The 23,701-nt window shown below is 46.6% G+C and overlaps 1 protein-coding gene across 1 annotated transcript; it reads left to right on the forward strand.

The window, feature by feature from the left end:
- Window positions 1–3,512: 3,512 nt before the first annotated feature.
- Window positions 3,513–15,472, forward strand: AP2S1 (adaptor related protein complex 2 subunit sigma 1). The gene is made up of 5 exons (XM_077131349.1): window positions 3,513–3,690; window positions 7,007–7,156; window positions 10,442–10,555; window positions 14,886–14,945; window positions 15,114–15,472. Exons 1-5 carry the CDS (start codon window positions 3,688–3,690, stop codon window positions 15,213–15,215), a joined length of 429 nt encoding a protein of 142 aa, XP_076987464.1. The 5' UTR covers window positions 3,513–3,687; the 3' UTR covers window positions 15,216–15,472.
- The last annotated feature ends 8,229 nt before the right edge of the window (window positions 15,473–23,701 follow it).

The following is a 23,701-nucleotide window of genomic DNA, read 5'->3' on the forward strand; positions in this document are numbered from 1 at the left end:
AGCTGATTTATCTTGTTTTAAAAAAAATTGTATTGAAATATCTTCATGAACCATACAGTGCATCCAAACTATAAAAGCAATGGATCATAATATCATCACATAGTTGTGTATTCATTGCCATGATCATTTTTAGAACATTTGAATCACTCCAGAAAAATAAATAAAAAGAAATATATATATATATCCCATACCCCTTACCTCTCCCTCTCATTGACCCACTACTATTGCAGTCTACTCAATTTTTCACCCCTTATCCTCTCCCTATTCTTTATTTTTTTGTCACTTTTTAAAAATTCATCTCTTCATACCCTGGATAAAAGAAGCATCAGCCACAAGGTTTTCACAATCACATGGTCACGTTGTAAAAGCTATAGTCATACAATCGTCTTCAAGAATCAAGGCTACTGGAACACAGCTCAACAGTTTCAGGTATTTCCCACTAGCCACTCCAATACATCATAAACTAAAAAGGGGTATCTGTATAATGCATAAGAATAACCAGGATAACCTCTAGGCTCAGTTTGAAATCTCTCAGCTACTGAAACTTCATTTTGTCTTTTCTCTCCCCTTCTTTGGTCAAGAAGATTTTCTCAATCCCATGATGCCAGATCCCAAACTCATCCCCCAGAATCATGTCCCATGTTGTCAGGGAGAGTTATAGCCCTGGAAGTCATGTCCCATGTAGGGGGTGGGGCAGTGAGTTCACCTGCCGAGTTAGCTTAGAGGCCACATCTGTGGCTTATTCATTTTAACAGCTGTGTAATACTTTGTTATGTGACTGAATCCTGGAATAGGTGACTTCTCTCCTATTGATACATGTTTCATCTGTTCTCATTTTTTTTTCTACAATAGTAATGGCCATGACCAAGAAAAGAATTTTCCCAGGGACCATTCTAAAGTAGAAGAGTTGGGACTGATACTTCTTGTCTGTCTATGGCATCTAACCTCAGACTCCAAGCCACTCAGATCATGAGGACAGAGATGAAGTCTGCTTGATATTCTACCCACATTTCTTCTCCTGCTTGAATCCTCTGTCCCCTCCCCTCAGTAATCTACTGATCCTTCTTCCGAGGGGGACTTCTGGGATGAGATCATAAAAGACATTTCAACTTCCACCTTGCCCTCTCTTGAGTCCTTCATTTCGGGGGGAAATAGCTGCCATGTGAAGATGCTCACATGTATTTATGGAGAGATCCACTTGGTGAGCAGCTGAGGCCTCCTGCTAATGGCCACACTAGTGTGCAGGCCAGCAAGTGAGCTGTTTGGGAAGCAGATCGTCCATCCCCAATCAAGCCTTCAGATGACCACAGCCCTGGCCAACTTGCTGACTGCAACCTCATGAAAGACATCAGGCCAAGACCACTAGCTAAGCTGCTCCTTAATTCCTGACTCACAGAAACTCTGGGAGACACTAAATGTTTATTGTGGTTTTGTGCCACTAAGTGTTTGGGAATTCATTACACAACCACAGAGAACCAATACAACACTCAAAGTATCCTGTAGTTTTTCATCACAGGATTGTTATTTCTTATCTATTTGTGTAACATCATTTAAACCTATGCCCCATTGCTAGGCCATGAATGCTTTCACAGCGGGATCAGTACCTGTTTTCTTGCTGCCGGTTCGTTCTTCCATTCATTCATTCATTCATTCAGCAAATGCCAAGTGCTACCTATGCTGGGCATTAAGATGAGTCCTGGAGATCAAGACCAGAACGAATGTGAGGCAAATTTAGTGCCCAGGGAACACGATTTAAGGAAGCACTCACTTTCATCCTCATGCAAGGGCTGAGTGGACACCTCAGAGTGAGCGCCTTTTAACTTTTCTCATTTTTTGTGCATGAGTGATTTTTTAATTTGACACCCTGGGTGCCTTACTTGGTTCACCCTAGTCCAGCCCTGTTGGTAATGGAGCAGTGCAAAAGTCAGAATAATCTCTGGGCTCTGTTTGCCCTTGTGTTGAATAGCCACTCATGTGTTTGTTCTTCTGTCAATATCACATTTTCAACTTACATACTTTGATAATATGGTGATTATTATTAGGGAAATTATGCTCTTGTTACTAATTCTAATTATTTTATTGGGTGCTTACTATGTGCTGACAATCTTCTAGGTGATAAAGATAACAGTTAACAGACAGGAGCCCTACTCTCAGCGAGCTCACCACCTCACCTCATGGGGGATCTAGACGACATACACACACAGACAAATAAAATCATTAATAGTTGTAATTACAGCTATAAAGAAACCAAACTAACAGCTAATCTAGAGAGAAATGGAGGGAGAGAGCTTTTTTCTTTGAAATATATAGGTACTCATTTACTAACAATCAACTTTTAATATCTAGGATTATAACAGTAACATTAAGTATGTTCCTGAAAGTTACAAGCTAAACAATGAAAAACTCTAAAATTAGAAATCAGGGTCCTGCACCCCTTCTCAACTTGAAAAAGTCAGAAGAGGCATCCCCCCCAAAATCTCTATAGATTGGGAGAAGGCTTAAAGGAGACATTAGGAGGTACAACAGAGAAAATGGGATTTCACAAATAAGTATGACTGCTGAATCCCTATATTAGTATTCCTTCTAGCCTCCAGTGTTTGGGAGCAGCTAGAAGGAAAAATCTGAAATGGTGGAATGGTAGCCCATGACAAACTCTGGGATCTGTTTTGTAACTACTTGTTTAAATGAGCTTTCAAAATTATTGCTTTTTTCTTGCTTTGCTTTATATATAGACATATATTTCAAATAAAAATAAAAATTCAGGGTCTTATATGTAGGTTTGCAGAGGTGGTAATTCCAGGCCAGCCATGGAAACTATGGGGGAAGGCGCTCCAGGGAACAGCAAGTGCAAAGGCACTGAGGTGAGAAGGCACTTGCATATTGGAATCACTGAAAGAAGACTAGTGTACCCCTGGCTAGGGAGTGAATGAGAAAACCCTATCACATGACATCGCTTAACAGTGAACATTCATAACGTTAAAGCATTTTACTTGAGCACTTTTTATGTGGCGGGCACTGTGTTAACTTTGGAATCTTTTCGAAGCTTTAAAACCACCCGACCAAGACAGATATTATGATAATCCCTGTTTCCCAAATGAAGACTTGAGATTGGAGAGGTGAAATCCCTGGCCAAAAGTCACCAAGGCTAGTGCGAGGGCAAGATTTCCACACAATTCTGACTCTCAAATTCACTCTCTTAAGCCACTGACCATCTCTTACAGGGAAACCTTCCACATATTTAAAACAAAGCACTGCGTGAGCCCAGAAAGACACTTTCTCGTTTCCTACCACAAATTTCTTATTCAAAACGTGTGGGAGGGGAAGGGGAGCTCTGCCTTAACTACATTTCCCAGAAGGCAACACTCACTACGATGGTTGTCATCCATGTCGGGAATTGTAGTCCTCTGAGGAAATGTTCCCCCAGAACTCTCCCCATGCAGCAGGGAAGTGGGTAAAGGACAGTCGCGCAGCATGCTGGGAAGAGGACCAGGCTCTTTCCCCACATAGCTTGCGTACGGATGTACAAACGCTTTCGTGGAACTACAACTCCCAGAGGGCCGTGCGCGAGAGGGCGAGGCGGGTCTTTTACCGGAAGTCCGCTCTGCCCTGGGCCCCCGACAGCAGCCAGAGCCGGAGCCACCCAGTCGCCACGGGATCTGGGCCACTGGGGTCCGGACGGGGGTCGCCATGGTAACGGGGCGTGCCCACGCCGGGGACTGGCGGAGGGGGGTCAGCGTGCAGACACCTGGGCGCTAACAAAGCCCCCAGCCACGGCACGATGGTCTGGGCCCGGCGCGGGCTCGCAGGGTTGGGGCTGATCTAGGATCGAGAAAGGAGGGACAGGGTCGTGATTCTGCACGCGGGGGTGGGCCAGGGTCCCGAAGCGAGGGGGCATTGGAGACGGGAAGGGTATGGCAAGGGAAGAGGGCAATACAGGTGGGAGACATCGGAGGCGGTTGAGGGTGTTTAAAACTGGAGAGGTAACTCTCGAGGAAGGGTCTCGGGAGTAGGCAGACGGCTCTGGAAGTGGGGAGCGGGCGTCTCAGAAGGAGGGCTCTCCAGGGAGGAGTTAGGAGCGTTGGGGAAGAAGGGGAGACATTGAAACAGGGCAGGGGGGAGGGCAAGAGAGAGCAAGCCGGCCTTGCAGGCTAGGAAATGGAGTTGAAACTGGGGCAGGACACTGCAGATGGAGGGAGATAATCTCCAGGGGAAGGGACTGGATGCTAGAGGCCAGAAGTAAGGCACTGCAGGGAATGGGGCTTTAAATAAATCAGGGAAAGTATGCTGCAAAAAGGAGAGTGAGTGAATACTAGAAATAAATGGAGGTGCATTGGGGCAGGGCTTTCCAAGAGATGGGTTCTTTGTGGATAGGAAGTAGATGTACTCTTGGAGCAAGGACTGAGCATTGGATTTGTGGAGGGGGCTTTGGAACAGGAGAAAGGGCCTCTGGACAGGGAGTTAGGAAAAGAGATGAATGGAGGAAGGGGTCAGAACAGGATGTGTGTGTGGTGGGGTGAGTCTCCCCAAGGAAGTAGTACCTTGAAGGCAGGATGGTGCCTGTTAGAACAGGAGAGGAGTTGAGTCAGAGGAGGGATGTCTCAATGAAAGGACCAATTGAGGTCAGAGAGGGGGAATTGAACATGAAAAAATAAAGGTCAAAAGGGAATGTCTCAGGCAGGCCACGGTGGCTCAGCAGGCAAGAATGCTTGTCTGCCATGCCAGAGGACCCGGGTTCGATTCCCGGTGCCTACCCATGTAAAAAAAAAAAAAAAGGGAATGTCTCCAGGGAAGATGGAAAGGTTGGGGGTCATTCAGAGGGATGAGGGTACAGGAGGGAGGGGGTGTCTCAGAGTAGATTTCCAGAGGTGGAGAGATTCTAGCTGGGAGGAGAAACAGGGAAAAGGTATATGAGAGCACTTAGGGGTGACAGGCAGAGCCCTCCCTCAGCTCTGTAGGCCTGCTTCTAGCACCTCTGGCTCTGTCCCCAGGCTGTGGCTGCCTGGTGTGGATCCTGCTCTCCCACCCCCATGCCCATATACTCCTTCCTGCCCTGCCAGGAAGTGGTTTTCCTTGGTTCAGCAGAAGAGGTTCTTGGAAGTAAAGTGTAATATCCTGTTCCCTTCCAGCTTGATTGGTTAGGGGAGGAGAGGTAGAGCATATGGAGAAAGAGATTTAAGAAAGAGGCTGAGACTCCAAGTAAAAGATGGAGGCTCTACAAAGCATGTTAAAAGGGTTCAGAGCAAAGCTCTGCTTTCTGCCTTTGGAGACTTCCTTTCCTTGTGCCTTGGATTCCTCACCTATGAAATGGGCATAAGCATGCCTGTCTCAACCAGAAGTGAGCCCAAAGGCAGGCTTCCGAGCTGGGTGAGTTTGGGCCCTGGTTTTTCTCAAAGCCAAATAATGATGAATTATAATACTAATAAAAACTAATACTTACATGACATTTAACAAGTGCTAGTCCTATACTACACCCCTTATGTTTATTAACTCGTGCAGCAGTCCTGTGAGGGAGTTATTCTTATTGTGTCCATTATACCGAAAGAGCAAACTGAGGCCCCTAGAGGTTAAGTGACTTAACCAGGGTTACACATCTCACTAGCAGTGAATGCTGGGACTCATTCTGGCTCCGCTATGTGTGCATTTAGCCATTTGGCTCAAATGCGTCCCGGTCATAATACTGGCTCATTTTACTGAGCACTTTTGGCATTAGCTCATTGATTTTTTACAGCAGCCTATGTGGGTTGACCTGGCCTTGCAGTAGTGTCATAACAAATTTTCTCTCGTCAGAACAGATGAGAATTACAGCTGACACTGAGCACTTACTCTCAGCCTTGAATCAGGTGCTGAGTGCTTCTCACCTCTTGTTTCCTTATCACATCCTTATGAGAATCTATTTTCCAGATGAATAAACAAAGGCACTAAGCAGTTAAGGTACTTAAAAAATGGCAGATACTTTGGAAAACAGTTTAGCAGTTCCTAAAAAAAGTTGATCAGCTTTACCAGTGGCTTAGCAATTCCACTTCTTGGGTCTATAGCCCAAGAATTGAAAGCCGGTGTTCAAATAAAAGCTTGTATACAAACGTGCATAGCAGGACTATTCACAACAGCCCCAAAGTGGAAACAACTAAATGCCCATCAACAAATGAGTGGGACAAACAAGTTGTGGTATGGATGGCCGTGCGATGGGATTTTGTTCTCCCATAGCGAGGAAGGAGTGTCAATACAAGCCACCACATGGCTGAACCTCAGAAACATCATTGTGATGTAAAAAAAAAAAAAAGCCAGGCACAGAGATCACTTAGTATGTGTTTCCATTTACCTGCAATGTCCAGGATAGGCAAATCCATAGAGTCAGAGAGCAGATTTGTGGTTACTGACGGTTGCGGGTGGAAGCGGAGGGCAAGCTGGGGGATTTCTCTTTGGAGTGATGAAAACGTTCTTAGAATTAGATAGTGGTGCTTTTTGCACAACTCTTTGGATATGCTGAATTGTATACACTTTAAATGGGTGAATTTTATGGTGTATGAATTATATCTCAATTTTTTTTAAATTAGTAAGGGGGAAAAAAGTGGCTGAGCCAGGACTCAGACACTTATTGAGTGCCTGCAGTGTGGCAGACACTGAATTAAGTTTATAAACATTTAACCCTCAAAACAGCCTGACAAGGAAGGTCTTCTTAGGAAATGCATTTTGTAGGCGAGGAAACTGAGGCTTAGAGGGATAGGGCCCTTGTCCAAGTTCCCGCAGATGAGAGGTGGTAAAGACTGATTCTAGCGGCTTCCTCTCTACTAGGTGGAAGAGAAGTCACTCCCTGGGTGTTGGCAGGACTGGGGATGAAAGGGGAGGCCAGACCCCCGGAAGGGCAAGCACAGAGCAGCAGAGAGGGGGGACCCCTTCTTCCCTGTGTGGGTGGGGCAGCTGGTGTGCCCTGCCTGGCCCGTGCCCTCCTTCCTGCCCTCCCTGCCCTGCCACCCGCCTGCCTCTCACTTCCTCCTTCTGTCCCCAGATCCGCTTCATCCTCATCCAGAACCGGGCGGGCAAGACGCGCTTGGCCAAGTGGTACATGCAATTTGATGACGATGAGAAACAGAAGCTGATCGAGGAGGTGCATGCAGTGGTCACCGTCCGAGATGCCAAACACACCAACTTTGTGGAGGTGACGGACCCCCCTGCACACACACACACACCTGCCCCCGACCCCTTCCTTCCCTGCCTGCTGCCCTCCCACTGATGGCAATCACCCTTCAGACCCTCCTCCTTTCCTACACTCATGCATGCGATGCATTTTGACTTTTAGCTTTCTCTCCTTTCTTTTCTTTTTACTTTTCACTGTGAGCATTTGCAAGCGTATAGATGACTATAATGAGTGAAAAGTTGGTTGAGGATGAATATACCTGCCACGGATCTAATTGGTATTATTTTGCCATCTGCTCTACCTTTTTCAGTTTTCGCTAAAGGATTTTTTTCCTGGTCCCCTTTTAACCCTTATTATAGAAATTTTCAAACACCTGAAAGGAGATGGAAAAGAGTAGTGGACCTCCAAGTGCCCATCCCCCTTGCTAAAGCATTTTGAATTAAATTACACACACCCTAATGTTTCTCCCCTTAGTATGTCCAGTTGTATCTGAAAAAATGAAAGCATTTGCTTACGTTGCCACAGTGCTATTATCGTACTGGAAATATTAATAATAATTTCTTATCATTGCTATCATGCCCAATCAATATTTAAATTTCCCCCAATTTTCCCAAATGAGTTTTTAAAAATGATTTGTTCAACTCTTGTTCAACTCTAGTAGAAAATCTTGCCTTGCTTTTGATTGCTGAGTCTCCTTGCTATGTCTAAAGCTATGTCTTTACCTTTTCGTTCTCACAACATTAACCAGAGCAAGCAGACTGTCCTGCAGAATTCGACAAATATTTTTCCAGGGTCTACTGTGGGCCAGGCACTGCAGATACAGCGGTGGCCAAGACAGACGAAGTTCCCAGCCCTCGGGTTGCTGTCATTCTAGATGGGGGGTGACACTTAAGCGTATGGTGTCTCGGGTAGTGACGAACACCAAGGAGGAAACTAAGCAGCCACAGGAGTGAGTCGTGCTGGGGCATGCGTGCCATGGAGTGGAGGGCAGTTTAAATATTTTGGTTGGAGAAGGTCTCAGTGAAAAGGTGATTCCAAGACCTGGAATCGAAGAGAGCAAAAGGAGCTGCTCTATGAGGGAACATTTCGAGCCAAGGGGGCAGCACGTGTGAAGGTCCTGAGGCAGGGACATACCCCGGGCATTCTAGGAAAAGCAAGAAGTCCAAATGTCTGAGGTGGAGTAAGCCAGGGAAAGGGTGGGAGGAGATAAAGTCAAAGATGTGACGAGGACAGATGGCATAGAGCCTCGTGGGCTAAAGTGAGGACTCTGAGTGAGATGGGAGCCAGAGCAGAAGTACGGAAACCACTTGGGAAACAACCCCAGTGGTCCAGCTCAGTCTTATTGATCACTGGAACCATGATGGGAGCACTGGAGGTGGCAGAAGTGTTTCGGAATTGGAACCAACTGAATGGAAAAGGAGCCAGGAAGGATGTCTAGATTTTTGTCTTCTTCAGCCAGTAGGTTGGAGCTGTCATTTTTAAAGTGGGGCAGACTTTGGAAAGAACAGGTTTGTGGGTGTAGATCAGGAGTGAGGTATTGGGACAGTAAGATTCAAGGTGTCCATTACACATCTAGGCAGAGACATCCAGGAGGTAGTGATAAGTCCAGAGTTCAGGGGGAGAGCTGGGCAGATAGCAAGATTGTGGAAGTTTCTGCACATCACTTATTAAAGTCATGGAACTCACCAAGGAGTGAGGATAGAGGAGAGTAAAGAAGAGAAGAGGACCAAGGCTGGCTCCCCATCTGGAAGTAGCGTGATGGGGGCTTGGAGGATACCAGCTCTCCTGGTGCAGCCTGCTGCCCACGCAGTCCCAGGTCCTATGCTGAGTGCCGGGAGGGATACATATTTGAGGGACCAGGAGGGGGTTGGTAAGGCCCAAAGAGACCAGAAACAGCCTAGAGGAAGGTGTAACCAGAAAGATCGGCCAATCAGATGAGAATGTCACACAGGGACCCGGCCCTCAGCTCTTAGGATCTCCCAAGGCCCAGGCACACTGCTTATACTCTCATTCATTCATTCATTCATTCATTCCAATCCTTGTGTGCCTCCACTGTGCCAGGCCCTGGGCTGGGCAGTGCTGGGGACACAGCAGTGACCGAGACAGCCCCAGATCTACCCTTCTGGGGCTCACAGCCCAGTGAGGGAGACAGAACCAACCCAGACAGGGACTGCCCACCATGGTCAGGACTGAGAGTGGTGAGCTGGCGTGGAGAGGGAGACATATCTGAGAGTATGTAGCAGGGGAAGAGATGAGGTCTGGGGCAGATCCCTGAGGAGCCTGGAAATGTAAAACAGGAAGAGGAGACTGCAAAGGTGGAGCCAAAGAGGCTAGAGGGAGCCAGGATGGTGATCGCAGGCGAGGGAAATGCCAAGAAAAGAGGAGGGCTCATCTGAGGTCACACCGCCTATGAGTAGAAAGCCTATTAGGCACCTCCAGATAGATGTCTGGTCGTCCCGACTTCCCTCATGAGTGTGGAACCCCCTAGAGGAGCGGTCTTCAAACATTTGATCAGATATCTACATCAGTTGAAAAAAAAGAAAAGTAAATTTCACACCCCGATGCATGCTTCCTTTTTCTCCCATGAATTGTGTTCAGGCATTACAGTAGTAATATTTTGGAAAATGAACTCAGAGTATAGAAATTAATCAAAGGAGGGGCTGGGGGTAAAAACCTCCAAGCGATAACGTCAGCTCTCGCAGTTGCCACCAGGTGGTGTGACACACCCCGCGGGACTGGAAGGGAATTTTCAGATTGTGTGGCCAGGAAATCTGTGGCCCTGCAGCAGGCGTATTTATTCGTGGGCTATATTTGCATATATTACAGTTTAGTGAGGGCAGGGTCAGGGCTGTGTTGGAACAGTGTTGACCCACAGGGCCTGGCACACAGTAGTTACTCAGGAATGTTTGTGGAATGCCTGAATATATGAATTCCAGGCTAATTTTGACTGGATCCAAATGCAACAGGAAGTGGGGTGGGTGCCATCAGACACACCAGGCCCCCTCTCTGCTCTAGGCTTCTGCACCAGCTGCTCCCTCCGTCTGGAGCTCTCCTGCTCCAGGTCTCAGCTGAGATGCCAGCTCCCCCTGAGCGCCCTCCCTGACCCCCACACTGAGTCTGATACCTCCGCGGTCTCCCACAGCCCCTGGCATTTGTCCCAGTGCCGCCCTCTGGGCCATCACTGTCTGCTGACTGTTCTGTCACCCCCACTGGCCTGGGAGCCCCAGGAGACCTGGGCACGGGCTGCCTCAGTCTCCACTAGGTCCTTGAGTGTCCTCTCTTGCTGACAGCTTCTCTGCCCTGCAGTTCCGGAACTTCAAGATCATTTACCGGCGCTATGCTGGCCTCTACTTCTGCATCTGCGTGGATGTGAACGACAACAACCTGGCCTACCTGGAAGCTATCCACAACTTCGTGGAGGTGCGCAGGAGGGCGGGGACCTGGGAGGGCTGGCGGGGCCCCCAGGGGTCCTCGTGTCCTGGGGCCATCCTGAGTCCCCTCTGCTACAGATGGGACTCCCTCTTTTTCTACTCACCTAGCTGTTTCTTTCTTCTTCTGCTTTTCTTTTTTTACTCTTTATTGTGGAATAATTTCAAACTTATAGGACAGTTGTAAAAATAATGAAAGCCCATGGAGAGAACTCCCCTATATAGCCCCACCCCCCAGATACCCAGAAACACCAATTTTAATATCCCCGCTTTCCTATATCATTCTTTCTATCCATCTATCTTCTGAACACTTGAGAGCATGGTGCCCACATCTCAGTCCTTGAACACATAATACTTTCTTCCATGTTTCCTTCCTATGAACAAGAATATTCACCTTAAGTGCAATTATCAAGTTCAAGAAATGTAACATCGTTGGCAAGCTTACAGTCTCTATTTCAGATTTTTCGTATGTCCAGTAACATCCTTTTGATCTGTTCTCCTCCATCCTTAGATCCCATCCAGGATCATGAATTACATTTGATTGTCATTTTCTTTTTAGCTTCTCTACTTTTTTGATTGTGGAAACATGTGCAACATAAATTTTCCCATCTCAACCCCTCCCCGGCACACCATTCAGTGGGATTAATGACACTCACAATGTGGCAGTGCCCTCACCACCACCCATTGCTAGAATTTTCCCTTCACTCCAAACAGAAACCCTGCACTCATTTTCCAGTAACTCCCCGTGGGCCCTGCCCCCACTCCTGGTAACCTGCACTCTACTTTCTGTCTCTGTGAGTTTGCATATTTTCTTTGTGGTTCCCATGGGGTTTAAATTTAACATCCAAAGTTTCGTGTGCTTTGAAACTAACTTCACAACTTCAATAGTATGCGTGAACTATGTTCCTTTACCCCTCCATCCCCCCACTTTTAGGTAGTTCTTATCATAAATCACATATTTGTACATTATAAGTCCAAAGCCATTGCTTTTTTATTATGCATTTGTCTTTTAGATCCTATAGGAAGTAAAAAGTGGAGTTACAAATAAAAAATGCAGTAGCACTTGTATTTATATTTACACGCGTCATTATCTTTACTGCAGATCTTTATTTCCTCATGTGGCCGCTGCCAATTGTCCAGTGTCCTTTCCTTTCAACTTGCAGAACTCCCTTTAGCGTATGTCGTAGGGCCAGTCTAGAGATGATGATCGCCCTCGGCTTTTGCTTTTCTGGGAATGTCTTGATTCTTCCCTCATTTTTTGAAAGAAAAGTTTGCTAGGTACAGCATTCTCGGTTGACAATTTTTTGCTTTCAGCATTTGAAATATGTCATCGCCTGCCTCTTTGCCTTCCACGGTTTCTGATGAGAAGTCGGTACTTCATCTTATTGGAGCTCCCTTGGATGTGACAAGTTGCCTTTATCTTGAGGCTTACAAAATTCTCTCTTTATCTCTGGCATTCTACAGTTTGATGATAACATGGCCTGGTTTGGGCCTGTTTGGAGTTCGATGAGTATGTTGGATGTGTCTATTCATGTCTTTTGTTAATTTTGGGAAGTTTTCAGCCATTATTTCCTTGAATCTTCTCTCTGCTCCTTTCTCTCTCCCTTCTCCTTCTGGGACTCCTACAAATGCCTTGCAGTATTTGATGGTGTCCGCTTGGTCCCCTAGGCTCTTGTCCTCAAATTGGACAAGGATTGTCTTTGAAATCCCCCATATTTCTTCTGCCAGCTTCAGTCTGCTGTTCACCCCTCTAGGGAATTTTTTTTTTAATTAATTAAAAAAATAAACAAAATAAAACAACATTACATAATCGGTAATTCACAATATCATCACTTAGTTGCATATTCATCATTTCTTAGAACATTTGCATTAATTCAGAAAAAAAAATAAAAAGACAATAGAAAAAGAAATAAAACCAACACAGGAAAGAAAAAAAAAAGATTATACCTACCATACCCCTTACCCCTCGCTTTCATTGATCACTAGCATTTCAAACTAAATTTATTTTAGCGTTTGTTCCCCTTATTATTTATTTTTATTCCATATGTTCTACTCCTTTGTTGACAAGGTAGATAAAAGGAACATCAGACACAAGGTTTTCACAATCACACAGTCACATTGTGAAAGCTGTATCATTATCCAATCATCCTCAAGAAACATGGCTACTGGAACACAGCTCTACATTTTCAGGCAGTTCCCTCCAGCCTCTCCATTACATCTTGAATAACAAGATGATATTCTAGGGAATTTTTAATTCTTGTTACCGTGTGGTCTTCAGCTGTTTGTTTCCTTTTCATAATATCCATGTTTTTGTTGCTATTCTCTTTGTGTTTGCCTGTCGTTCTTCTGATTTCCTTTAGTTTTTTGTCCATATTTTCCTTTAGGTCTTTGAGCATATTTAGGACCTTTTTTTTTTCTCCAGCATCTCAGAATTTAGTAATCACAATTACAACTTCAGGTTGTAATCTAGGAACCTTTACAGTAGGTCTTCCCCTGATAACCCATGCTCTTGACTTCAATTCTTTTTTTTTATATATACATTATAGTTAGTCCATATTAGTGAGGCATTACAATATTTCTCTTTTCATTTCTGGCTTGTTTCACTCAACATATTGTCCTCAAGTTCCACTCACCTAATTGCATGCCTCACACCTTCATTTCCTCTTGCAGCTGCTCAGGAGTCCATTGTATGCAGACACCACAGTTCCTCCTTCAATCCCTCGGTCATTGTGCGCTTAGGCCACCTCCATCCCTTGTGGATTGGGAACACTGCCGCCAGAGACACCAGCGTGCAGATGCCCATTTGCTCCCCTCTCTCAGCTCCTCCAGGTATATACCTAGCAGGGGCTTGCAGCATCATGTGACAGCCCCCCCAGCCTCCTGTGGAAACACCGCACTGCCTCCAGAGAGGCTGCCCCACTCTGCTTCCCTACCAGCAATGAATAGGTGCCTCTCTCCACGTTTTCTCCAGCACTTGTATCTCTCTGCTCATTATTAAGCAGTTTATTCACACATCCTACAATTCAACCTAAGTTAAAAGTCAGTAGTTCCTGGTCTAATCACACAGCCATGCCTTCACCACCACAGTTCATATGAGGACATTTCCTTTTCTTCAGGACTGTTTTTTTTTAAGTCAGTCCGGAATGTCCCAGGTCGGATCCTCCCCGTTGATGATTTTTGATGTTTTCATCTTATCCTTTCCTAGGGCCATCAGTTCCTGATTCTATGTCTGCTTTGTGGAAACCTGGACATTTTGATATTTTAATGTATTATTGCTGACATTTAGATTCCGAGGCATCTGTTTCTTAAGCTTGTATCCACCTACTGTTAGGACAGAGCTTTCCTGGAATGCCAGGAGCTAACAAAAATAAATAAATAAGGGAAAAAGAAACCAGCTTTCCCAATCTTTGTAGATTGACATGCCTGAGTGCTCTCGGTCAGAGTTTATCCATACTAAGAGTTTGAAGAACAGCTCCAGGCCACAGCCTAGGGGCTGCCCTCATCCTTCCTGTGCACATATGGCTCTATGTCCGTTTACATGGCTCTGAATGTCCCCCTCCTCCCTAGGAAAGTGTCCCCGCAGTCCCGGGCAGGGCTGCACTGCGTGTCCTCCTGCCAGCAACCCTCTGCCCAAGCAGCAGTGACTGGCCTTCTTCTCCTCACAGGGCAAGTTCTGAGACAGCAAGTCCCTCGGGCCACCACCAGGCAGAGTGGGCCCGACCTCCAGGCTCCCGCTGTGTGCACGAGGGTCACTCTGCTCCCTGCGGTGCCAGGACCGGGGACCTGCAGCCAGAGCACGAGCCGGTGGGGGGGGGGGGCAGCCAGGGCACCCCAAGGTCCTCCTGCTTTCAAGTGGCCCTTTTCATGACTTGGCATTGGAGCCTTGAGAAGGCTGTCTCTGCTGGATCTTGCTGGTGATTAAAAGCTGCTGTGGGGCTCTGGGCCCTGAAGCATCTCCCTCTGCATCCTGATGTGGGCAGGGGCTCCCACTGTTTCTTTTCATCCCTGTCTCCTTGTATTTTAATATCTGCTCCAGCCCAGCGCTGCCTTTATGCCACTATCAGGTCTTTTTCTGTCTGTCCATCTCTTTCTCTCCCTGTTTGTCTATTTCTTTGTCTCTTTCTCCACCTTCTTGTTCTGTCTTATTTTGCCATCTTTTTCTGTCATCATTAGGGTCTTTATTCCTGTTTTTCTCTCTTTCTTTCTCTTTCTCCTTCCTCCTTTGAGCTGTCTGGCTGCCTTTCCCATCCTTCCTCAGTCTCTGTCGTCTTTGCCATCTGTTTCTCCTTGCCCATCTCTTGTCATCTGTCTTCTACCCTCAGGTCTTAAATGAATATTTCCACAATGTCTGTGAGCTGGACCTGGTGTTCAACTTCTATAAGGTAGGCCCTCGATGCAGACCGGGGGGCGGGGGGCAGAGGTGGGTCGGGGGTGGGCACCTACAGCACCGCCACCTTCCGGGGCCTTTGCTGGCACCCATCTCCTGGCTCCTGGGTGTCAGGCCCCCAGCTCCCTGGGGTCCCCATCCCTCCCGCCCGCCATCCCCTCAGGTCTACACTGTCGTGGATGAGATGTTCCTGGCCGGTGAGATCCGCGAGACCAGCCAGACGAAGGTGCTCAAGCAGCTGCTGATGCTGCAGTCGCTGGAGTGAAGGTGGAGGAGCCGCCCGGGCCCGGGCCCCCTCCCAGCCCCGCCTGCACACTCGCCCTTCCCAGGCCCAGGCCCGGTCCCAGCAGCCCCCTTCCCTCGGCTGCCCTGGAGGGAGGGACCCAGCTGGGTCTGGGACTCAAGGGAGGAGGAGGCTGCATCCCTCTCCCCTCCAGGCCCTGGCGTGTGCAAGTAACCGTGCCGTGGCCTGCGATTCTGTGATGTGTGTGGAACCCCAATAAACCTGTGGTCCCCGCCTGACCCCGCTGTCTGGGAGCCCTTTGCCCATCTTCCCTGGGAAGCACAGATCCTCAGGATGCCTCCTTCTCCTGCCCCCTCCCGCCCTTATAAAGGCCTTTGTGTTGACATCAGGCCCACCCAGAGAGTCGGGACACTCTCCCCACCAAAGGTCCTTAACTGCCTCACGTCTGCAAGGTTCCCTTTACCTTGCAAGGAAGCAAATCGCAGGTTCAGGGAATGAGGTCATGGGTAGCTTTGGGGCAGCTCACATAACTGTAATCAGTGAGTCAATCAACAAACATGCCTCATCCATCTTGGGCAGGGGTGAAAGATGTGGGGGACCCAGATATGCATCAGGCCTGTACCACTCATAGAGGACCCCTAAGTCTGGAAGGGGTGACAGGTTTAGACACTGCACTGGCTTCTAAAATAATGCTGAAAGGGAACGCTTAATAGTGCTGAGTATCTCCTGGGCAGTGTTCCAAGCGGTAGACAAGTGTCAGTCCATGTACTCCTCACCAACCTGAGGCAGGGACAGTCAGGATCCCCATTTCACAGGAGAGGACACCGAGCTTAGGAAGGTTAAAAGACTTGGGAAAACAACCAGTGGTGGCGAGGATGCAGAGAGAAAGGAGACCTTTACTGATGAGCTTGTATGATGGTGCAGCCCCTGTGAAAAACCAATCAGCAGTTCCTCAGAAAGTTAAGCAGAGAATGACCACATGACCGGCACTTCCCCCTCTAAGAGTACACTCAAGGCCTGGAAGCGGGATCAGGTACTTGCACACCAGCGTTCATCGCAGCATTACTCACAATGGCCAAAAGGTGGAAGCCACCCGAGTGTCCACCAACAGGTAGATGGATCAGCAAAGACGTGGGCCATTCAGGCAGTGGAATATGGTCAGCAGTATAAAGGAATGAAGTTCCAGTGCAGGCGACGACGTGGGAGAACCGTGGAGGCATGATACTGAATGAAAAAAGCCAGGCATGAAAAGGCACACCGTGTGATTCCCTTTGTGTTAAATGTCTATAATAAGCAAACTCATTGAGACAAAGGAGATCAGGGGTTACCAGGGACTGTGGGGAGAAGGGAATGGGGCGCTTAACAGAGACAGAGTTTCTGTTTGGGGCAATAGGAAAGTTCTGGAACTAGTGGTTACTCGTCATTGTGAATACCACGGAATTGTGCTTTTTAAAGTGGTTAGATTTTAGCACGATAAAAAAGAAAAGGAGGGCGGGCCATGGTGGCTCAGCAGGCAAGCATGCTTGCTTGCCATGCCAGAGGACCCGGGTTCGATTCCCGGTGCCTGCCCATGTAAAAAAAACAAAAAAAACACAAAGACCTGCCCAAGGTCACACAGGGAGTTAACAGCCGAGCCAGGTGTGGTTTGATTTTGAGCCAGGTTTTGAACCCAGGCAGCCAGCTCCAGCCTTTTTTTTTTTTTTTAACCACAGACTCCACGTCCCCGGGAGGGCAGGTGCTACCTGAGGTGCTTCAGGTACTTAGGTGTGTCTCTGCGAGGGTGCTGTCAGCATTAGGCGGGAACAAGTCATTGGTGGGGCTGTCCCACACACGGCAGGACTTTTAGGGCTCCACCCCCTCAAATGCCCAAAGTGACCCTCAGGCCACCGTGAAGAGAGGCCAGCACCCCACGTGCTGCCAGTGCCCCCCTGGAGTGCTGGTGTCTCCCCAAACCTCAGAAAGTTCAACCTGAAATGACCATATGACCCAAACCATCTCCTGCAAGCCTGCTGAGAGCTGAGGGTCCCGGGGGCACGCACCTCTGCCTGATGGCCTCGGCAAGCTCGGAAAGACGCGGGGTCAGCTTCATTGCTGGTACCTGCCTCGGTGACTGTCCCGAGCCCAGGAGGCAGCTGTGTCACTTGTGGGTGAGTCCTCTACCCCGTCTTGCCTCCATTTCTTTTTTTTATTATATATATATAATATATATAATTTTTTCTTTTTTTTTTTTTTGGCATGGGCAGGCACCGGGAATTGAACCCAGGTCTCCAGCATGGCAAGCGAGAACGCTGCCACTGCGCCACCATTGCCTGCCCTATTTTTTATATTTTTATTGAGCTATCTTCACACAAATACAGTCCATCCGAAAGATAGAATCAGTGGCTCACAATATCATCATATAGTTGAGCATTCATCACCATGATCATTTTTAGGACATTTGCATCACTCAAGAAAGAGTAAAAAGAAAACCCTTATACATCCATACCCCTTACCCCTCCTTTTCATTGACCACTAGTATTGCAATCTATCCTTTTTTTTTTTACCCTGTATCCCCCTCCATTATTTATTTTTTTGTCCTTTTTTTTACTCAACTGTTCATATCCTCGAAAAGGGAGTGTCAGCCACAAGATTTTTGCAATCACACAGTCATATTGGGAAAGCTATATAGCTATACAGTCGTCTTCAAGAATCAAGGCTACTGGAACACGGCTCTACAGTTTTAGGTACTTCCCTCTAGCCACTTGAATACACCATAGACTAAAAAGGGATATCTATATAATGCATAAGAATAACCTCCAGGATAACCTCTCGACTCTGAAATTTCTTGGCCACTGGGGCTTTATTTTATCTAGTTTCTCTCTTCCCCCTTTTGGTCAAGAAGGCTTTCTCAATCCCATGATGCCAGGTCCCAGCTCATCCCTGGGAACCAAGTCCCATGTTGCCAGGGAGATTTACACCCCTGGGAGGCATGTCCCATGTAGGGGTGAGGGCAGTGCATTCACCTGCCCAAATTGGCTTAGAGGGAGAGGTTACAACTACACAATCAAAAAGGTTCTCTGGGGTGACTCTTAAGCATAATTATAAGTAGGTTCAGCTTCTCCTTTGCAGGAATAAGTTTCACAGGGGCGAGCCCCAGATTGAGGGCTCAGCCACTTGAATTAATTGTCTCCACTGCTTGCAAAAATATCAGAATTCCTCAGATGAGGACGTTGAATATTCCCTCCTCTCTCCCCTGCCCTCCAAGTGGGCTTTGCCCATCGATACTTATTCACTGCCCAAATTACCCTGAGATATATTGGGACATCACAGTAACCTTTTCAGACCAACAGGATCTCGCGCCCTATTCAAGATTCCATGTAATTATGGTGTTTGACTAAACTGACCATAGAAGTAAAATCAGGTAATGCAATACCAAAAATATAAATTTTGCACCAAATAAATACCTCTTCCTTTGGTCTCACACAGAAGTTGAAGTTTGAAAATAGAGACCATTTCATCCTTTACCCTGTATTCTGATTTACCTCAGTCCTATCCAGATCAGCTTCCTTCATATCTCTAGTGGAAGTCTGATCACTTTTCAACTCTTTTAAAAGTTGCTATGTGGGGTAAGGCTGACTTTCATAGCTTCAGACTCTAATTCTAAGCCTCACAGCTGGAATCTGCTGATCCTTATTCCCGGTTCCATTGTTTCCAGCTTCGGATTACAGTGGTCACTTAGTTCCTCCAGGACACAACTCTGGGTTCTGGCTTGCTTAGCATCTCATGGGAAGACACAGGACAATGTCTGCTGGGCTGCAGATGTCCCTGTGAAGGCGTGGCGGCACTCCAAGCATCTCCATGCGTGTCTGTAGCTCTGTCGCTTCTGTTTGGCTTCTGCTGGCTCTCAGCTCCTGGCATCTCCTGGAGTTTCTGCATTTCCAGACATCTGTGTCTCTGCAGGCTCTGAGCTTTCTCCAAAATGTTTCCCTTTTAAAGGACTCCAGTAAGCTAATCAAGCACACCTTAAATGGGCCGAGTCACGTCTCCATCTAATCAAAAGGTCACACCCACAACTGGGTGTTACATCTCCATGGAAACAATCCAGTCAAAGTTTCCACCCCACAGTATTGAATCAGGATTGAAAGAAACATGGTAGCCCCCACAAGATTGGATCAGGAAAAGGGACATGGCTTTTCTGGGGTACATGACAGCTTGCTGATGATCGGGAGAAATGGAGGTTCCCTCTCAATTCTACAACCTGGACGTCTGGAAGACTGGAATCTCCTTTTAGTGAAGTGAGAAGATTTTGGGGAAGGAAATTGGGTTTTCCCTTTTGGAATGGATCAAGTTTGAGCTTCTGCACCTCCAAGAAGTGAGGTTGGAAGGGGGGGGGGGTCACAGAGAAGTAGGGCTGGAGCTCTGGGGAGAAGCCCTGGGCTGGAGATAGGCCCCGGCAGTCTCCGGAGCACAGATGGCGGTTGCCGCCCTGAGACCGGCTGAGATCATGCCCCAGGAGTGGGTGTGAGCAGGGAGGAGATGAATCTGATGTCTGAGGTCTGAGACTTTCTTCAATTTAGGGAAATAAGCCAGAAAACTAAATAGAGAAGGAACAGCTAATTGGGTAGGAGGACAACCAGCCTAGTGCTGCATCCTTGAAAGCAAATCGAGAGAGTGTTTTCAGAAGAAGTATTCATGAGTCAAATGTTGTGGAAACCAACACACGCCTGAGAGAATGGCTAAAATTAGAAATGCCAAGTGCCAGAATTCAGAGCAACTGGAGCTCCCACACACCCCACACCCCACATCCCACACCCCCCGGCACTGCTGGTGGAAATGCAAAATAGAACAGCCACCTTGGAAAAGAGTTTGGCAGTTTCATCTAAAGTCCAATGCACACTTACGAGAGGACCCAGCAATCCCACTCCTAGGCACTTACCCAAGAGAAAATAAACATGTATGTGCAAAAACCTGTATGAACCCAAGAGAAGCAAAAACCTATGTCTACTAAAGACCTGTGCACACATGTTCCTTGCAGCATTATTCCCAAGAGCCAAAAGGTAGAAGCCATCTGCTGAATGCTCATCAGAGGATGAATGCATAAACAAAATGTGGTCTCTCCATGCACTGGATTGATTATTCAGGCATAGAAAGGATTGAAATTCTGGTACATGCTACAATCTGGGTGAATCTCGAAATTCTCTTGGGTGAGACAAGCCAGATACAAAATTGACACACTGTAGCATTCCACTACATGAAAGGTTCAGAACAGGCAAAACCACAGAGAGAGAAAGTAAATGTGTGTGGTTTAGGATTGGGGGGAAGTGGAGAATAAGGGCTCAGAGGTGGGGTGATGAAAATATCTGAAATTGGGTGATGAAGATGGTTGTGCAACATTGTGAATATACTAAAAAGCAATGGATTGTACATGTGAAAAGGGCGGATTTGATGGTAGGAAATTACATCTCAATTAAAAAAAAAAAAAGCTTCCAAGAGGTCAAATAAGGGAAGGCCTGAGAACTGGCCACTGAATCTGGCAAGGTGGAGGTCACTGGGGATTAGGGTGGGTGGGGAGGGTGAGACCTCAGGCTTCAAAGCACAAGACACAAAGAGGCAGTTTTTTGTTGTCAATTGAGAAGTCTCCACACACATACAGTCCAACCGTATTATACAATCAGTGGCTCACAATATCATCACATAATTGTGTATTCTTCACCATGATCATTTTTAGAACATTTGCATCACTCCAAAAAAAAGAAATAAAAAGAACTCGTAGAACCCATACCCATTACCCCTCCCTCTCATTGACCCATGGAATTTCAATCTACCCAATTTTTGCCCGTTGTCTCCCCCTACTATTTCTTTTTATCCTTTTTTTTTTTACTCATCTGTCCATACCCTGGATAAAAGGAGCATCAGACACAAGGTTTTCGCAAAGACCCAGTCACATTGTAAAATCTGTATAGTTATACAGTCTTCTTCAAGAATCAAGGCTACTGGATCACAGCCCAACAGTAGCTAGTTCCCTCTAGCCACTCCAATACACCATAAACCAAAAAGGGTATCTATATAATGAGTAAGAATAACCTCCAGGATAACCTTTCAACTCTGAAATCTTTAAGCCACTAACACTTTATTTTGTCTCATTTCTCTCTTCCCCCTTCTGGTCAAGAAGACTTTCTCATACCCATGATGCCGGGTCCCAGCTCATCCCCGGGAATCAGGTTCCAAGTTGCCAGGAAGATTTATACCCTTGGGAGTTATGTCCCACATAGGAGGAAGGGTAGTGAGTTCACCTGCAGAATTGGCTTAAAGAGAGAGGCCACATCTGAGCACCGAAAGAGGTTTGGGGGTGGGGGGAGGGTAACTTTTAGGCATCATTATCAGTAGACTTAGCCTATCTTTTGCAGGAATAGTTTCATAGGGGTGAACCCCAAGATCGAGGGCTCAGCCTATTGATTTGGTTATCCCTTCTGCTTAGGAGAGTATCAGGAATTCCCAAAATGGGGAACTTGAATATTCCCGCCTTTCTCTTCAGTCCCCCAAGGGGATCTTGCAAAGAGTTCTTCATTCACTGCCTAAATTACTCTGGAATATATTGGGACATCACCCTAACCTGGACAAACCAACAAGATCTCATGCCCCATTCAAGATTCCATGTACTTATGGTATTCAACTAAACTGACCATACAAATTAATTAGGAGATGCACTACTTAAAATATAAATTTTGCACCAAATAAACTTCTCTCCCTTTGGTCTCACACAGAAGTTGAAGTTTTAAAATAGTCAATATCATCATTTACCCTGTATTCTGATTTACCTTAATCCTATCCATATCAGCTTCCTTCATATCTCTACTCGAAGTCAGATCCCTTTTTCAAGTTTTTAAACAATTCCTGTATGTAGTACTGCTGACTTTTTAAACAGTTACAACTTTTTAAATTTTTTAAACAGTTACAACTCATGAACATACATATATATATATGTGACTGTTGAAAGAGCTTACAATCTAGGACCCTTTATAATAGGCTCTGTTCTAGTTTGGTAGCTGCCAGAATGCAACACACGAGAGATGGATTGGCTTTTAATGAAAGGGGATTTATTTAGTTAAAAACGTATAGTTCTTCAGAGGAAAGGTAGCCAACTTTCAACTGAGGTTCTTTCTTACATGGGAAGGCACAGGGCGATCTCTGCTGGCCTTCTCTCCAGGCCTCTGGGTTCCAACAACTTTCCCCAGGGTGATTCTTTTCTGCATCTCCAACGGCCTGGGCTGAGCTGAGCGGTGAGTGCTGAGATGAGGTATGCTGAGCTACTTGGGCTGTGCTATATTGAGCTCTCTCATTTAAGCACCGGCCAGTTAAACATCATTCATTGCAGCAGACATGCCTCGTAGCTGACTGCAGATGTAATCAGTGACAGATGAGGTTCACATGCCATTGGCTCATGTCCACAGCAATAAAACTAGACTCCTTCACCTGGCCAAGTTGACACCTGAACCTAACTACCACATGTCCACGCCTTGTCAACTTGCAATTATATGCATCACCTTAAACAATATTAAAATGGCAAAAATTCCCTTCTAGCTGTGGACCTATGAATCTCAAAACAAGGTATCTGGTGCCTATATGCAAAGTAGGGACAGTCACAGGATACACGTTTTCATTTCCATAGGGAGAAATTAGAAGGAACACAGGTAGTTCTGAAAACCTGCAGGACAAACTCCATTGGATTTCAAAGTCTGAAAGTCATTTATCCTTCAGTTTTAGAAAGTGGCAGTCCCACCCTTTCCAAGGGCCTAAACTGTGGCCCACCTTTTTCTGAATCAACCTCAGGGGACATTGAGGAGACCACTTTTTTCTCGGCTCCACCCTCTCCAAGCATTGGGGCCACACCTGGGCTCTCTGCCAATTCTGGGGCACACGCTCAACCCCTCCATGTGGTGGCAGCCAGGCCCTCCCCAGTCCCCAAGGAGCATGCTGTACTTTCTCCAAGGCCTGAGGCAGTGAAACTCTTCCACTGCAAGAGGTCGGAGACTCATCCTCTGCCCTCAGGGCAAACTCACCCTCTCCATGTATATGGGTGGGTCCACTCTCCTAGCCCAAGGCTTCCTGGCTTTAGACCGGAGCTTCCATTGTTCTCACTCTGCAAACTCCAATTTGTCCCTTTTGTGTCCCACTGTGTCCAGATTGGCAGTGGTTCCACTTACACCAACAGTCTCTTTAAGCACTCCAGGACTTCTCCATCAAATTCTCTTCTCACTTCCTCCAAAATCTTCCCCTTATCCATCCAAAACACTGGTTCAGCATGTCTGGTATTTGCAAACTGCAGCAGCACCCCACTGTCCGGAACCAAAATCTGTTCTAGTTTGCTAGCTGCCAGAATGCAATATACCAGAAACAGAATGGCTTTTAAAAGGGGAATTTAATAAGTTGCTAGTTTATAGTTCTAAGGCGGAGAAAATGTCTCAATTAAAGCAAGTCTATAGAAATGTCCTATCAAAGACATCCAGAGAGAGATACCTTGGTTCAAG

This window comes from Tamandua tetradactyla, chromosome 16 (genome assembly GCF_023851605.1).
Source record: "Tamandua tetradactyla isolate mTamTet1 chromosome 16, mTamTet1.pri, whole genome shotgun sequence".
Classification (NCBI taxonomy): Eukaryota; Metazoa; Chordata; class Mammalia; order Pilosa; family Myrmecophagidae; genus Tamandua; species Tamandua tetradactyla.